The 18,267-nt window shown below is 45.7% G+C and overlaps 1 protein-coding gene across 21 annotated transcripts in view; it reads left to right on the top strand.

Moving 5' to 3' along the window:
- lrrfip2 (leucine rich repeat (in FLII) interacting protein 2) overlaps positions 1-18,267 on the top strand; it is a 170,121-nt gene that overhangs the window by 17,223 nt on the left and 134,631 nt on the right. For 11 of the 21 annotated variants that reach the window (XR_015756931.1, XM_087986148.1, XM_087986152.1 and 8 more), the window contains exons 1-2: positions 9,477-9,683; positions 11,883-12,056. Coding sequence is in view for 20 of the 21 variants with exons in the window: in XM_087986148.1 (XP_087842274.1) it covers positions 11,967-12,056 (90 nt within the window). In the remaining variant the exon portion in view is untranslated. Of the gene's footprint in view, positions 1-9,476; positions 9,684-9,730; positions 10,158-11,882; positions 12,057-18,267 lie in introns of those variants that run through there. The other 10 variants (XM_087986155.1, XM_087986154.1, XM_087986151.1 and 7 more) reach the window with 7 other exon arrangements.

Raw genomic sequence — 18,267 nt, 5'->3', positions numbered from 1 at the left:
TGTTAGGTAAGGGGTAAATGTAGGGGTAGGGGTATGGGTGGGTTCGCTTCGGCGGGTCGGTGTGGACTTGTTGGGCTGAAGGGCCTGTTTCCACACTGTAATGTAATCTAAAAAAAAAATCTAATCCAGTTCAAGGCCAATATGGTTCGGTGCTGCATTCCAGATCTCAGGTGACTACCCCTGGACTATTTATCAGATGTTGAGTGTGCTGGAAAAGCATAGCAGGTCAGGCAGCATCCGAGGAGCAGGAGAATCAACGTTTTATCAGGAATGAAGCTTGTGGACCAGGAGGCTAAGCGATAAATGGGAGGGGGTTAGGGGGAAGGGAGCTGAGAATGTAATAGCGAGATGAAGGTGAGGGAGAAGGCAATAGATTGGAGAGAAAGGTGGAGCGGATAGATGGGAAAGGTGATGGACAGGTCAGGACGGCGGTGATGAGTTGGAGTCTTGGGACTGGGATAACATTGGGGGAGGAGAAATGAGGAAACTGATGAAATCCACATTGATCCCGTGTGGTTGCGGATTATAAGGTGTTCTTCCTCCAGGCGTTGAGTGGTGAGGGTTTGGCAATGAAGGAGACCCAGGACCTGCATGTCCTTGGTGGAGTTGAAGTGTTCAGCCATGGGCGGTGGGGTTGGTTGATGCAGGTGTCCCAGAGATATTCTCTGAAACAATCTGCAAATAGGTGTCCTGTCTCCCCAATGTAGAGGAGACCACATCGGGTGCAATGGAATAAGTAGATGACATTAGTGGAGGTACAGGTAAATTTCTGTCAGATGTGGAAGGATCCTTTGGGGCCTTGTTGGAGGTGAGGGGAGTGGTATGGGCACAGATTTTGCACTTCCTGCGGTGGCAGGGGAAGGTGCCGGGAATGGGCCGTCGGCTGGTGGGGGCGTGGATCTGATGAGTGAATTGCAGAGGGAATGGTCTCTCTAGAACGCTGATAGCACTGGGGAGGGAAACATACAACTGGTGGTGGGTCCATCTGTAGGTGGCGGAAGTGGCGGAGCATAATGTGACGTATGCAGACGTTGGTGGGGTAGAAGGTGAGGACCAGGGCGGGGGTTTTGTCCTTGTTGCATTAGGGTTCAAGGGCGGAGGTGCGGGAACTGGAGGAGATGCGCTGGTGGGCATCGTCGACTACGTGGGAAAGGAAATTGCTTGCGATCTTGGAGGAAGGAGGCCATTGGGGATATTCTAAGGCGGAAGTGTATGTCCTGGGAACAGTTGTAGTGGAGGCAGAGGAATTGGGAATAAGGGATGATATTTTTACAGGAGGTAGCTGTGGGAGTTGGTGGGCTTGTAGTAGATATCTGTAGTTGGTTGCTCGCTGGAGATTGTGAGGTCCAGGAAGGGGAGGGACACATCCAAGATGGTCCAGGTGAATTTGAGGTCAGGGTGAAACGTGTTAGTGAAGTTAATGAACTATTCAACCTCTTCATGGGAGCACAGGGTAATGCTAATATCGTCATCGATGTAGCGAAGGAACAGGTGGGGGTTGGTGCCGGTGTAACTGCAGAAGATGGACTGTTCCATGTATCTGACAAAGAGGCAGGTATAGCTGGGTCCCATGCAGTTGCCCATGGCTAACCCTTTGGTTTGGAGGAAGTGGGAGGATTGGAAGGAGAAGTTGTTAAGGATGAGGGTGTCAGTGAAGGAGTATTGGTTGTGATGGAGTAAGAGGGCTTTGAGGCCTTTGTCGTGGCGGATAGATGTGTGCAGCGACTGGATGTCCATGGAGACAATGAGGCGTTTGGGGTCGGGGAAACAAAAACCTTCAAGGAAGTGAAGGGAATGCATGGTGTCCTGGATGTAGGCGAGGAGTTCCTGGACTAAGGGAGACAGACAATATCAAGGTAGGCAGAGATAAGGACATGACGGTGTCAAGCTATTTATCAGCTCTCAGAGAATCCATGTTGGTTTCTCGCTGTTGTGCATCTGGCTTCTGCTAGTGTCTCAAACTTCTCCAATCTGACTCCACTCTCCGACTTCGGGCCTATCTTGGTAGCTTTTGTATTCTGATTTCAGGCCATGCCTTCTCATGCTTTACTGGCTCTCAAACCTGGCCTTTACATTGCTGTTTTCTGGCTCAGTGGCCTCTCCCATTGTGGCCAATATTCCAGCTCTTGTGATGCTCCCATCTGGTGCAGTTTTCCGCCTTTGAGACCACTCACCTCTGAAACTGCTTTCCAGCTCTCAGACCAGTCTACTCTCGTGCAGCTTTCCAGGTCCTAAACCTCTACCTCTCACTGTCTTTCAGCTCTGACTGCTCACCCCACACACTGCTTTTGAGTTTCTCAGACATCTCCCTCTTGTGCTATTTTTGACATCTCAAATCCCATACAGCTCACCCTGCTTTTCAGCCGTTGCGTCATGCTATTCTCCAATTCTCAGATGTATTTTTGCTTCGACAATTTTTGATCTTATATTCCTTCCCGACTCGCCCAGTATCAGAGAACATATATCTCTATCTACTCATGGCTTTCAAGATTGTACCAGTCTCCTCAATTGATTTTCTAGGTCTCAGATCACCTCCCCTCAGGCTGCCTCACAGCACACATAGCTCATTTCCAAGTCTCAGATTAACTCCCTTCACATTGCTTCACAGCACACAAAGCTCAAAACGCTCATGCTCTTTTCATACAGTTAACACTCTCCTCACTTGCTGTGTTTTCGTGATCTCAATCCCTCCCTTCCTGTGGTGTCTCTCTAACCCCATCCCTCTCATGCTTATTTTCATCTGTGGTCCTGTCGTGCCTTGTGCATTTTGTGAACTACAGCATGACTCCTCTTTGTCTTGGTTTTCCAACTCACAGGCCTCTCCCTTCTGCTATTTTCCAGCTATTGGGTCTCTCCCATCCAGCACTGTTTCTCGGGCCTCAGGACTCTCCTACATGGCACTATTTCCCAACTGACAGGCCCCTCCACCTTCCATAGGTTTGTGGGCCCTGGACATCTGCTGACTGGCAGTGTTTTCCCACTATGTCATCTCTTCTGTTGCTCTCTTTTCTATCTCAACGGCCTCTCCCTCTTTGCCCAGGTGTCTGGCTCTCTGCTCTTGTTCACTCTGGCTCTGCATTCTGGCACTCAGTCCTCTGCCAGTTTCCAATGTCTTCCAGTTCTTTGACGAATGTCATGTGGCACACACTTCCATCTCTCCGGCTAATCACATCTGGCGCCGTGTTCAAATTCTCGGACCTCTCCCTTCCCACACTTTTCCACCTCTTGAATCTCATCACCCTCAATTTGCTGTTCAGCTCTTGAACCACTACTCACTCTCCCTGTTTCCAAGTTTTCAGGACTGCTCTCTACGCACACTGTTTGAGCTTCTCTGAGCTCCCTCTTCAGCGATTATTTCACCTCTTGTCCTCCACACAGCTCACACTGTTTTTCACCTACCACGTCAGATGTATTTTAGATCAGACAATTTTCAATCTCTTAGATTCCTTCCCCATTCACCCAATGTCACAGGAAACATATCTCTATCTGCTCGTGGTTTTCAAGACTGTACCTGTCTCAATTTGTTTTCTTGGTCTCAGATCAACTCCACTCGCATTGCTTCACAGCACACATAGCTTGAAACACTCATGCTGTTGTCAAGCAAACACCATTCTCCTCAGTCATTAAGTTTCCCAGGTCTCAGATCCTTTCCATCTCTGACACCATCCCTCTCATGCTCCTTTCCAATTTTTGTCCGATCATGCCTCGTGCTTTTTGTGAACTGCAGCATGACTACCCTTTCTCTTGGTTTTCCAACTTTCAGGCCTCTCTCTTCTGCTTCCATATAGCACTATTTTTCAGTCCTCAGGACTCCCCCACATGGCACTGTTTCCCAGTTATCAGGCCCCTCCACCTTTTGTAGATTTCTGTTCCCTAAACCTCTGCTGACTGACTTACTGCCTTTCTACTCTTCTAAGGATTCATTCAATCTATCCTGTCTATACCTGACGTATGCTTCCTTCTTTTCCTTAACCAAACCCTCAATTTCTTTAGTCATCCAGTATTCCTTATTGCTACCAGCCTTTCCTTTCACCCGGACAAGAATATACTTTCTCTGGACTCACGTTATCTCATTTCTGAAGGCTTCCCATTTTCCAGATGTCCTTTTACCCAAGAACATCTGCACTCAATGAGCTTTTGAAAGTTCTTGCCTAATACCGTCTGGCACTGTTTTCCGCTTCCAGGCTTTTCCCTTTCACATTATTTACCAACTCGGGCATCTTTCCTGTGTTGCTGTTTTCCCAATCGTTGACCCTCTTTCCATTGATCCCATTTCCCCCCCCCCCCCCCCCGATATGGACACATTTTCAGATGCTGTTTCTCTGCCCGTGGAATATGTTAGATTCTTGCTGTTTTCCTGCTCTCATTGTATTTCCACTTAACTCTATTTTTGGATCACACCTCTGCTTCAGGCTGTTTTCCAGCTCTTGGGATGTTATGGTCTGGCATTTTTACCAGTTCTCAGGTGTCTTCAGTCTGTTGGATTTTCTGGTTCTATTCTAATGCAGCTTTTTCAGAACTCAGGCTTCTCTCATCATCAACATGTTCCCGCTCTCAGTCCTCTCCAACTTTGCACCATTTTTATCTCTTGCCTGTCTGGCACATTTACAACTGTTGGGCTTTTCCCATCTGGAGCAGTTTTCAGCTATTCAGGCTACAAGTAATAATGCTGTCATCCAGCTCTCAGGAATCTCTTGTATGTCGTTGTTTCCCCACTCTCAGACCTTTCCAGTTTTCAACAGTTTTGTGCCCTACAGATCTCTGCCGACTAATGCTGTTTTTCAGCTCTCAGGCTTCTCAAATTGGCACAGTTTTACGATCTTCAGTCTCTCGCATTCACCTCTTGGACCTCACCTATCCTGTGTTGTTTTCTGGCTCTTAGTCCTATACAGTCAGGCTCCATCTTCCTTTGATGTCTCCCGTCTTATCATGTCTTGGGTATGTTGTGAGCTCCGTCTCTCTCTCTCTCTCTCTCTACCACCCCCACCACCACTTCCCACCCCACTTTGCCCAGCTTTCAGTTTCCATGAATACATCACCACTGTTACATTTTCATGAGCAATTGTGTAGAAGACTGTGTGCCAAAAAAGTCAATCCAAATGTTCCCCAGTCACAAAGTATGGAAGAATCAGGAAATCAATTGCCTACTAAAGTCCAGTTGTGTGGCGTTCAAGTCAGACAAACGTGACCTTTACAGGAAATCCAGATAGGACCTACGCAAGGCCAGTAGAGACACCAAGATGCGATATCAGACGAAGCTACAGACCCAACCACTTGGGCACCCACCATTTGTGGCAAGACCTACATGACAGACTACAAAGTGAAGCAGAACAGAACAGTGGACAGAATCCAGATGGGATCTCTGTAAGGCCATTAGTGACACCAATAGGCAGTACCGAACCAAGGCAGACACCCGAACTAACCACTCAGACTCCCACCATTTGTGGCAAGGTCTACATGACATAATAGATTTAATAAGCAGAACGGAATGACAGACAAAAATTCATCCCTCCCTGATGCAATCAATGCATTTTATGCTCGTTTCACACAAAAGGTCAGTGAAACAGTGTCAGCTTCCCTGACAACTCGGATGTACTTATTCCATCAGTTACCGCTGCAGACATCAGATCAGCCTTGATGAGAGGGAAACCACAGAAAGCAAGTGTCCCAAATGGAGTGCCCCGCGATGAACTCAGAACCTTGCGTACCAGTTGGCAGGAGTATTCACTGATATTTGTAACCTCTCTTTACTACAATCTGTAGTCCCCACTTGCTACAAAAAAGACCATCAGCCCAGTACCAGAAAAACCTTCATGGACCGTGCTTCAATGACTACCATCCGATGGCTCTGACCTCATAATGATGAAGAGGTTAGTCATGGCTCATATCACTTCTACTGTCCCAGCCTGCCTTGATTTCTTGCAATTCATCTACTGTCACAGCAGGTCCACAGCAGACGCCATCTCCCTGGCTCTGTACCGATCCTTGGAACATCTGGAATAACAAGGATACCTATATCAGGCTCCTACTCATGGACTACTGCTCCGCCTTTAAAACTATAATACCAAGAAAACTAATCTCCCAACTCAGAGACCTAGTTTTCTGTTCTGACCTCTGCAACTGAATTCTTGACATTCTGACCCACAAGAAATCAAGGCAGGCTGGGACAGTAGAAGTGATATGAGCCATGACTAACCTCTTTATCATTATGAGGTCAGAGCCATCGGATGGTACTCATTGAAGCACGGTCCATGAAGGTTTTTCTGGTACTGGGCTGACCCACAGACTGCAATTGGACAGAATAGGCAACAGCACCTCCTCCAAGACAATCTCAACACTGACGCCCCACAAGTCTGCGTATTCAGCCCCTTACTATCGTCCCTGTACACTCATGACTGTTTATCAAAGTTTGTCCTAACTCAAGCAACAAGTTTGCTAAAATCATCACCTTTGTAGTCCAGATGTCAAACAATGACAAGGTAGAATGCAGGAAAGATTGGTGATGTGGTGTAAAGATAACAACCTCTCCCTCAATGTCAGTAAAATGAAACAGCTGCTCATTGATTTCAGGAAGAAAGGTAGAGGGCATGTCCCTATCTCCATCAATGGAGGCAAGGTGGACATGGTCGAGAGCATCAAGTTACAAGGAGTGACGATCACCAAAAATTTGTTCTGGTCCACCTATGTTGATGCAGCTGTCAAGAAAGCACTACAACGCCTCTATTTCTTCAAGGGGCTGGGGAAATTTGGCACGTTTGTAAAGACTCTTTGCAATTTTTAATCGATGCATCTTAGAAAGCATTCTACCTAGATGCATCATAGCTTGGTATGGGAACTGCTTTGCTCAGGACTCTAAGAACATAGCCCAGTAAACAGAGTTGTGAACATAGCCCAGTAAATCTCACAAGCCAACCTTCTATCCACTGACTTAATCTATACTTTTTGTTACCTTGGGAAGGCAACTAACATAATCAAAGACCCCTCCCACCCCAGTTAAACTCTTCTTTGGTCAAGTAAAAGATACAAAAGCTTAAGCATACATAGTAACAGATTCAAGTAGAGCTTCTTCCCCACTGTTATTAGATTTTGGAACGGACCTTGCAAATTTCAAATTTGTGTCCACCTTGCGATTTGTGCACCTTCTCTGCAACTGTAACAGTGTTCTATTATCCTCTGCACTTTGCATGGTATGAACTGCCTGTACTGCACAAAAAACAAAACTTCTCATTTTCCATAGGTACATGAGACGTCCCTTGCTCTTTTCCCGCTCTCGTCCTATCATCCCTAATGCTTTTTGTAAGCTGCAGCATGATTCTCTTTTACTCTTGCTTTTCGAGATCGTGTGCCTCTCCCTTTGGCTGCTTTCTGTCAGATCTCTCCCATCTAGCACAATTTCTCAGATTGCCCAGATTTCCATTTATCTCGCCTCCCTCTACTGTTTGCTCTTCACTCCAGCTCTGTGTTCTGGCTTTACAGCCCTATGTACAGCATAGAAACAACCTCTTCAGTTCAAATTGTGCACGCCAACCAGATATCCTAAAACAATTCTACTCTCATTTGTCAGCATAACACCCATATCCCTCTCAACACTTTCTATCCACGTACCCATCCAGATGCCTTTTAAATGTTGTAATTGTACCAGCCTCCACCACTTCCTCTGGAAGTTCATTCACCCTCTGTGTGAAAATGTTGCCCCTTAGGCCCCTCTCACATTAAATCTATGCTCTCTGGGTTTGGACTCACCTACCCTGGGGAAAAGACCTTGTCTATTTACCATATCCATGCCCCTCATAATTTTATAAACCTCACACCTCAGCCTCTGACAGTCCAGGGAAAATAGCCCCAGCCTATTCAGCCCCTAGCTATAGCTTAAACCCCCAACCCTGGCAACATCCTTGTAAATCTTTCCAGCTCTTGAGCTTCTCATATCCGAATCTTGGGTATCTCATCTTCAATACAGTACTCTGGCTCACCAGCTTCTCCCATTTTGTCTTATTTACTGTGTCTCTGGCCTCTCTTCTCTTGTGACTCTTCACTCCGGCCCTGTATTTTATACTCATCCTTCTCCTGACTGCGCCACTGTCTTCCAATTCTTGGGCCAATATCATCTGTTGCTGCGGTCCAGCTCTTTGGTGGCTCCCCTCAAAGTATTTATGAGGTGTTGGGCTTCTCCAATTCAGCATATTTTCTGGTTCCCGTCTGGCGTTGTTTTCTAGCTCTTGGGTCCCTCGTATTTGACATTGTTTTCTGGCTTATCCTCGATATTTACCAGCTGTTGGGTCTCTCCTGCCTGCCACTGTTTTCAAATTTCAGACCTCTCCCTCCTATGTTGTTTCTCAGCTCGTTTATTCCATCTTGCGTTGTTTTCAGCTGATTTCCCTCCTGCCGCAGGCTGTCAACAGTCTGTCAGACCTCACTCTCACTTCTTTTGAGCTGCTGGAGTTTTGCTCTCTTGCACTGTTTCCAGTTCTTGGACTTCTGCCCTGTCATACTTTTTTTCAGCTCTCAGAACTCTCAAGATAGTTCAGCCACACATGGAGCACCAACAATATTTGGAATTCAGTCATTATAGAGTTCTGCCTCAGCTAATCAAAGCAAATATCTTGTCATATCCCTTTTCAGCCACCTAAATGTGTCCTGCTGCCTTTAAGAATCTATAGGCATTTACACCCAACTCCCTTCAATCCTTCATACTTTCTAGGTTCCTACTATTTAACACGTACTTCCTCGCCTTGTTATTTCTCCTAAAACGCATCTTACTTTTCAAGATTAAATTCCATTTGCTACTGTTCTATCCATTTGACCAGCCCAAGCATATCACCATGTAGTCCAAGGTTTTTCTCCTCACGATTTACCGAGCCTTCAATTTTCGTGTCACCTCCCAAGGTGCTTACCAAACCTCCCGTATTCATGTCCAGGCACCAAACAACAGCCAGCACTGAACCCTATGGGACATCAGCTTTCTGTCATAAAATTACCCTTCAACCATCACCTTCTGCTTCCTGTCACTAAGAGGATTTTGGATCCAATTTGATATAATTCCCAGGGCGCTCTGGCTACCATCGCTCTTGAACAAGCCGGCCGTGTGAAACCTTGTCCAAAGTCGTCTTGAAGTCCACATCAACTGCACTGCCCTCATCGACACACCTAAAGGAAAAAAAGCATTCAGGTCTCCTGTTGCGTAACTCTTCACAAAAAACGCTTCGTTTTGTGTCTTCGCCGTCGTCGCACGAAATCATCTTCGATCTGTTCCCAATCCCGCCTCATCGAATCAGACATGCGCAGAACAGCCACTAGCCCGAGCTCTCGACAAACCTCCAGTTTGCAGCCTGTGCGCAAGCGCACCAAGCCGCCTCAATCGTCGCTGGCGCGGCTGACGTGCACGCGCGCGGTGGGCGCGGACTCATTGAGTTGCACGCACTTCGGCGCATGCCCAGCCGGCGGGTGTTGACGCATGCGTACAAAGTAATTGGCGGAGTTGCGAGCTGTTGGTTGTTTAATTTTGGGAAGGTTTGAGTTTTTATTTTCGATTCGGGAGGAGGCAAAGCTGAGTGTCGGAGCTCGGGCGGGTTACAAGTGGGCTTGTTGGTTTGTGGGTGACCTTTGAACGGGTGGCTTAGCTGGTGAGGAGTCAAATGGCTGGTTGATTGTCCAGGACTGACCGAAGGAGTGGCCGGGCGCTGGTAAGGCAACCTCGGGGCCGACTGATCATTACCACCACCACCACACCCCCGTTCCCTCCCCGGCAAGATCGCTGCATAGGCCTTATCTCTTCCTCCAACCTCGAGCGCTTTTCAAACCTTTTTATTTTCCCTGACCTGTCCCCCGGATTTGGCTTGATCTTGGCCCAGGTCTCTTGTCCATGTTGGAGAGAGCAGGTCTGATCCGCGATTCTGGTGTCAGCCCGGGGCCGAGCCTGTTGTTGCACCGTACCGCCCTTCGATTGCTTACATTCAAACTCAGCCTCTGGCTCCTGTCCAGGATTATTTTTTGTATTTGAAAATCCTGTCTCTAACCTGCGGAGTGAGCTTGAGGTGAAATGGGTTACCTTGGCGATGAGAGGGCAGTCATGCTGCATTCCAGAGCAGTTCGCTGTCAAACTTCACTGTCGGTTATGAGGAGCCAGTGATGACATGGGTAATAGGAGAGCAGAATAGGTAGGGCACTTTGCTACCAAATCGAGTCCTGCTTGGTATTGATTGTCGACTTTGATTATTGCCATACCTTCTTGACAATTTTACATTATTATATTTGTGTTTGAATTCTTTATATCAATTTCCCTAGTTGTAGTTGTTTCCTCTTAACTCCTGCCTTTTGTACATCTTCCCTTTTCTAGTATCGGCAGCTATGTCGTTAGTTACAATGATATTAAATCCCTTTTGTTTCTCAAATGCTGTTCCTTTTTATTAAGTCCACTTTTTGACCAATCTTAGGATAATCCTCCTGAACCTGCTTTTGGCTTGAACTTTGTTTTCTTCTGGTTTCTGTCAAACATCTTTGGATATTCTTTTACACTTAATATATACATAAAACTGCACAGCGGTTAACAAGAAGACTGCTGCTTGATGTCTGCACATCGACACTACAGTATTATGCACTGAATTGTCTTGATGCTTTGCATCTGATAGCTGTATGACTATGAAAAAAGGAGTTGACCTTCCTCTCCCAGTTACTGGGCTAATTGGTTTTTGCCTCTGCGATAGCTTCTGCAGCATTCAGACTATTCACAACTTGGTTTGACATTGATTTTACACAAAGAAATCAATGTCAGATCTCTGATGCTTTTAAGTTGGCAATGTTAGTATTGAAGCAAAAAGGTTGGAGCCTAAGTACTTGAACATGACATTCTGGTTTGAGATAAAGTTGTTGGATCTTCTGTTAAATGACCATAACCAGTGAAAATAATATGAAGCCATAGCATTATGCAGCATAATTTGCAAAACAATTTTTTTTAACTTTAACATCACAAGAACTTGGAATAAGAGTAGGCCATTTGCTCTGTTGTGCCCATTCTATAGGATTGTGGCTGATCTGACTTTTCTCAACCCACTGAGCTGGAGAAGAAACTCCTCCTCATCTTAAGTTGGCACCCCTTAGTTCTGCCTTCTGTACTTACACATTCCCATGAGGGGAAACATTCCCTCAGCATTTTCCTTGTCAAGCGCCTAAGAATCGTAAATATTTCAATAAGATCACCTTTCGTTAACTCCAGTGAATAGAATCCCAACCTGTTTAGCCATTGTTCAAAGACAATCCCTCAACACTGGGATCATCTTAATTGCAGAATTATAGAAATTAGGAGCAGGAGTATACCATTTGACCCCTCGAGCCTGCTCTACCATTCAGTATGACCATCGAGCTCAGAACACTAATTCCTCCCTCCCCCAAATCACTTGATCCCTTTAGTCACAAGAGCTATATTTATCTCCTTTTTGAAAATACCATGTTTTGGCTTCAACCACTTTGTGTTGTGGTGATTTGCACTGCCTCGCCACTCTAGATGAAGAAATTTTTCCTCATCTCAAACCTAAAAACTTTACCCCTTATTCTTAAACTATGGGTTCTGGACTTCACCACTATCAGGAACATCCTTTCTGCATCTCACCTGTCTAGTCCTGTTAGAATTTTAAAGCTTCCCATGTGATTCCCTTCCTCCACCTCAGTCAACCTTCTCTCTGAATTGCCTTCAAAGAAACAATACCTTACCTTAAGGGGGTCCAAACAGATTTCAGTATTCCAGAAGCAGCATCACCAGCACCGTGTACTTCCCTTACTCTTATATTCCAGCCTTTAAAATAAGGGTCTACATTCCTTTGGCTTATGACATGTAATTATTTTTATGGAGGAAAACAATTTATAAAAAATCAAATTTTGTCTTGTAGTACAACTGTGGAAGGAGTTCCTCTCCAAATGGTATTCGATCGTTTTCTCTTGGACTTGTAGAAGATTTTAATTATTTGGAGAAAATGGGGACACCTGGATCTGGAAGGAAGCGAACACCTATTAAAGATAGATTCTCAGCTGAAGATGAAGCCCTGAGCCACATTGCCAGAGAGGTTGGTTGAAATTTAATTTTGAATGCTTAAAGTATTATAAGCTGCTGTGACTGTTTATTATGAGGGGACATTCTCATCTTTATCATCAATTTATAGTTTAAATTCACTTCCCCTCCAGGGTACACAATTTGACAAGCCAAGGCTTGTGACATACTTTGTATGAACTGAACTGCAGTTCTTATGCAGAATTCTGTTTCAGTACTGGAAAGAAATACAGTTGCAATCTTAATTTTTTTAAGGAGTAGACTGACATAAATGACTATCTATAAATAGTCTCTTTTTGATTGCCATTCTATAGTTGAGGAACAGATGTATCTATTTGTCTGTAAATTTCACAGCCATGTGAAGTGCAGAATGTTCTGGAATACTTTTTAACTCTTGTGAATCAGAATTAATACTAATGTCCATGATTTGAGAAGCTGTAGTTTGATGGATCATGTGTTTGAAATCAAATATGTCATCCTTGTGCATTGAGCTAATGCCTAGCTTTCTTATTTTGTTTGCACTTATTTTAAAAAGTGGAATGTTTTTGGGTCAGATGTTCCAAATTTAAATCAGAAGCACAAGTCATTCATTTCAAACTTCTACATAGATTGAACAAAGATGGGTGGGTGTGTGGTCGAGTCAGTGAATGCCCCATCAACAGGTGGTCAGCGTTTTTAAGTATTTTAAATGCTGGCTGCCTGGTCAATGAAGAGGAGTATGAATACTTCTGCCACCTTGTGTTAGAAATATAATGAAGGATCAGGCACATTTATTCCTGTCCATCAGTATGCCACTGAGTTGTGTCTCCTCACCACCAAGTGTCTCAAAACCCTAATACTACTTGTAACGTTCGAGTACAATGGACATTTTTCAAAAAGGTTATTTGTTTCCAGTTAACTGTTGAGGAGAAAGTGAGGTCTGCAGATGCTCGAGATCAGAGATGGAAATGTGTTGCTGGAAAAGCACAGCAGGTCAGGCAGCATCTAGGGAACAGGAGAATCGACGTTTCGGGCATTAGCCCTTCTTCAGGAATGAGGAAAGTTGGTCCAGCAGGCTAAGATAAAAGATAGGGAGGAGGGACTTGGGGGAGGGGCGTCGGAAATGTGATAGGTGGAAAGAGGTCAAGGTGAGGGTGATAGGTCAGACTGGGGTGGGGGCGGAGAGGTCGGGAAGAAGATTGCAGGTTAGGAAGGCGGTGCTGAATTTGATGGATTTGACTGAGACAGGCTGGGGGGAGGGGAAATGAGGAAACTGGTGAAATCCGAGTTCATCCCTTGTGGTTGGAGGGTTCCTAGCCGGAAGATGAGGCGTTCTTCCTCCAACCGTCGTTTCGCTGTGGTCTGACGATGGAGGAGTCCAAAGACCTGCATATCCTTGGTGGAGTGGGAGGGGGAATTGAAATGTTGAGCTACAGGGTGGTTGGGTTGGTTGGTCCGGGTGTCCCAGAGGTGTTCCCTGAAACGCTCCGTAAGTAGGCGGCCCATCTCCCCAATATAGAGGAGGCCACATCGGGTGCAAAGGATATCCTCTTCGTAGGATATGTGGAACAATCCATCTTCCGCAACTACACTGGCCCCACCCCCCACCTTTTCCTCCGCTACATCGATGACTGTATCGGCGCCGCCTCGTGCTCCCACGAGGAGGTTGAACAGTTCATCCACTTCACCAACACCTTCCACCCCGACCTCAAATTCACCTGGACAGTCTCAGATTCCTCCCTCCCCTTCCTCGACCTTTCTATTTCTATCTCAGGCGACCGAATCAACACGGACATCTACTACAAACCAACCGACTCCCACAGCTACCTGGACTACACCTCCTCCCATCCTGCCCCCTGTAAAAACGCCATCCCATTCTCCCAATTCCTTCGACTCCGCCGCATCTGCTCCCAGGAGGACCTGTTCCAAAAACGCACATCCCAGATGGCCTCCTTCTTCAAGGACCGCAATTTCCCCCCTGACGTGGTCGACGATGCCCTCCACCGCATCTCTTCCACTTCCCGATCCTCCGCCCTTGAACCCCGCCCCTCCAACCGCCACCAGGACAGAACCCCACTGGTCCTCACCTACCACCCCACTAACCTCCATGTACAGCGCATCATCCGCCGCCATTTCCGCCACCTCCAAACGGACCCCACCACCAAGGATATATTTCCCTCCCCTCCCCTATCAGCATTCCGTAAAGACCACTCCCTCCGTGACTCCCTCGTCAGATCCACACCCCCCACCAACCCAACCTCCACTCCCGGCACCTTCCCCTGCAACCGCAGGAGGTGCAAGACTTGCGCCCACACCTCCCCCCTCACTTCCCTCCAAGGCCCCAAAGGAAACTTCCATATCCGCCACAGATTCACCTGTACCTCCACACATATCATCTATTGCATCCTTTGCACCCGATGTGGCCTCCTCTATATTGGGGAGACGGGCCGCCGACTTGCGGAGTGTTTCAGGGAACACCTCTGGGACACCCGGACCAACCAACCCAACCACCCTGTAGCTCAACATTTCAATTCCCCCTCCCACTCAACCAAGGATATGCAGGTCTTTGGACTCCTCCATCGTCAGACCACAGCGAAATGACGGTTGGAGGAAGAACGCCTCATCTTCCGGCTAGGAACCCTCCAACCACAAGGGATGAACTCGGATTTCACCAGTTTCCTCATTTCCCCTCCCCCCAGCCTGTCTCAGTCAAATCCATCAAATTCAGCACAGCCTTCCTAACCTGCAATCTTCTTCCCGACCTCTCCGCCCCCACCCCAGTCTGACCTATCACCCTCACCTTGACCTCTTTCCACCTATCACATTTCCGACGCCCCTCCCCTAAGTCCCTCCTCCCTATCTTTTATCTTAGCCTGCTGGACCAACTTTCCTCATTCCTGAAGAAGGGCTAATGCCCGAAACGTCGATTCTCCTGTTCCCTAGATGCTGCCTGACCTGCTGCGCTTTTCCAGCAACACATTTCCATCTCCAGTTAACTGTTGGTGAAGCAAAAATTGCATAATTGGCATAACCACAAGCTCTGTATCAGAATCTAAATTCTAGCTACTTTCTGTCTGTAGACCTTTTCGTTTTTTAGAATAACAGTTGTTTGTGTCAGTGATGCTTCTTCAAAAGAACCAGAAGACATTATCTTGTTTCAGTCTCTGCATACAGATTCTCTATAAAAATACAAATTATTGTCAAGCTTCTTGTGATGCCATGCCCAATGAATAGATCCTTGGTTTCATGTAGATATTGCATGTTAGCAGAATTTTCACTAGTTTTTATGAATCCTACTCTTGATAATTTTCTTTGGTTATTAATTCACTGTATGTGGATGCCTCAAGGGCCAGCTTTCTCACCATCCCTAATTTTCCTTGCACAAACGGCATGAGCTGCTGAAATCCTTGGGGCTTTGGTGCATTCGCTGTGTCTTTTGAGCGAGTTTCAGAATTTTGACACAGCGACAGTGAAGGAGCACAAGACAGTTCCAAACTAAGATGGTGTGTGGTCTGGAGAGATATTTACAGGTGGTCATGTTCCCATGGTTTTCGTCTATCCTTGACCCTCTTAGTTGTCGAGTTAGGATTTTGAAGGTACTGTTGGAGTAGTCTTGGTGAGTTACTGCAGTGCACCTTTTTAGATGCCAGTCTGCATTGCTAGTAAGGGGGTTGAATGTGAAAGGTGATGAATATGGTGCTCATCAAATGGACGGCTGTGTTCTCTGCCAACCTCCTTGAGTGTTAGAGTTGCATCACTCAGGTGGTGAGTCTTCCATTAGATACCTGTTTGTACTTTGTCGATTGTAGGTAGACACTGGGGAATGCGGTGGTGAGTAATTTGCAAGCCTCTGACTAGCTCTTGTAGCCACATTATTTATGTGGCTGGTCCAGTTCATTTTCTGTCAATGGTAACCGCAGGGATGTTGATATTAGGGTATTCAGCAATGCAAATGCCGTTGAATGCAAATGTTAAGATTTTGTCTTGTTGGTGATAGTCATTGCCTGGCATTTGTGTTTTGAATATTACTTCCCACCAAAAGCTCAAATCTGGATACTGTCTAGATCTTGCTGAATATGAACAGGAGCTGTTTCAGTGAGAACGAAGTCACAAATGGTGCTGAACATTGTGCAATCATCAGTAAAGATCTCACTTAATTTTCTTTTTAAAAGAAGCCAGGGTTATGCCACACCCCTGGAATAGGTGGATCTTAAACTCATGCTTTCCTGGCTCAGAGATGAGGATAACATCACTGCACCACAAGATAGACCACTTTTGAGCTTTGTAAAAGATTTTTCTTATTAATACCAAATCACTGTGACATCCTTGTTCTGTTCATAACTATTAACCACCATCAATAAATCACCTGTGTAATGAATTGGATATTTACACGCAAAGCTCACAAAGGATGATGCAAACGACTTTAGACCTCCTGAAGGATGAGAAGGTCTTTTAAAGCATCTGATGATGGTTGGGTCTTGGACAATACCCTGAGGAACTTTTGCAGAAATGTTCCGAGACTAAATTAATTTACAAACACCATTCGCAACAATTGTTTGGTCTGGCAAGATTCCAGCCAGTGTAGAGATTTTACCCTGACCTTCATTGATTCAAGTTCTTCCAGATCATCTTTAAGCCTTACTTTGTGAAATGTTGCCTTAATGTCCAGGATGGTTGTTCTCATGTCATCTCTGAAACTCTTTAGTGCATGTTTAGACTAAGGGTAAAATGAGGTCAGGTGTTGAGTGACCTTGGTGGAACACGAACTGTCGGTGAGCAGATGCAACTTGATAGCACAGTTAAGAATCCCTTCCACTTCTTTCTGATAATGGTGAGTAGACTAAGTGAGGTCGCTGGGGGTTGGATTTGTCATGCACAGGACACAGCTGGACAATTTTCCATATAGTCGAGTAGATGACAATATTGTTGCTATAGTACAGTTACATGAGTAGGGCATGGCTGGTTCTGGAGCACAAGCCTTAATCCTATTGCAGAAATGTCAGTGCCTCTTGCCTTTGCAGTATCTCATACCTTCAGTCCATTTTTTGATATCACTTAGCCTGAATCAAATTGGCTGATGGCCTGCATCTGTGTTTTGTTGGGCATCTCTGGTGGAGACCAAGATAGATTGCTACTCATTTTTTTCTGGTTGAAGATAGGTGCAATTATTTCGGTCTTTGAGATGGATGTGTTTGGTTCCCTATCATTTAGGGTGGGAATGTGGAGCTTTGACCTGCTGTTCATTTGTTTAATTGTCCATCATTTTTCATTACTATGTGTGACAGGATTTCAGAGCTTGGATCTGGTTTGTTTGTGGGATCTGCTTCCATTGTTTGCCCCACGCTGTAGTTTCAACATGTTCATATATTATTTTTTTAAGTATGCCTGGTGCTGTTCATGGCATGCCCTTCACTGGACCAGGCTTGATCTCCATTCATAATGGTTGGAGGGATATGCCAGGTCAGGAGGTGCAATTTGCAGTTGAATACTATGCTGCTGATAGCCCTCACCACCTCATGGACGCCCAGTCTTGAGTTGCTAGACCTGGTCAAAATTTGTTCCACTTTAGCATGGTAATATCATGACGGAAGGTATCCTTGGTGTGAATATGGGACAGTTTCTCCATAAGGTCAAGTCATTCTTAGCAATACTTTGATGGACAGGTAGGTTGGTGAGCTTAAGGCCAAGGAGGTTTTTCTAAATTATTTGTATCCTAACGACCCATTGCAGGCCCAATCTAACAGCCATTTCCTAAAAGATTGAGCGAGCTTGTTCAATCATGGTGCCATTAGGCTAGTCTTTATACCTGTGGAAGATCCTACTCCGGGTGGACCTCTTGCATTTGTCATCCTCTGTGCTGCTTCCAAGTGCTGCTCAATCTGGAGAAGTACTGATTGATCTGCTCAGGTTAGGTGGGATGGTAGGTGGTAATTAGAAGAAGACTTCTGTGTCTGTTGTATAAAGTTTCATGAGGATAAGTATCATTGAGTTGTTCCAAGGCAACTCCTGCCTGATTGTATACCACAATGCTGCCACCTCTCCTATATGGGACATGGTCTGTGAAATGTGATTGCATGTAAATACAATCAGCTGACTTGTGCTGATGGTTTGCTAGTCTGCTGAATAACTCTTCTAATTTTGGCACAAACCCCAGACATTAGAATAAAAGACCTTGCATGATTGATGAGGCTGTGCTTGCCATTCTTGTTTCCGATGCTTAGATTGATTCAGGGTGGTCCATCAAGTGT

The sequence above is a fragment of the Chiloscyllium plagiosum genome, unplaced genomic scaffold, assembly GCF_037043375.1.
Source record: "Chiloscyllium plagiosum isolate Xiang-an unplaced genomic scaffold, Cpla_swu_hap1 HiC_scaffold_4, whole genome shotgun sequence".
NCBI lineage: Eukaryota > Metazoa > Chordata > Chondrichthyes > Orectolobiformes > Hemiscylliidae > Chiloscyllium > Chiloscyllium plagiosum.
The sequence above is the reverse complement of the archived record's forward strand: the minus strand, read 5'-3'. Positions and strand labels throughout refer to the sequence as shown.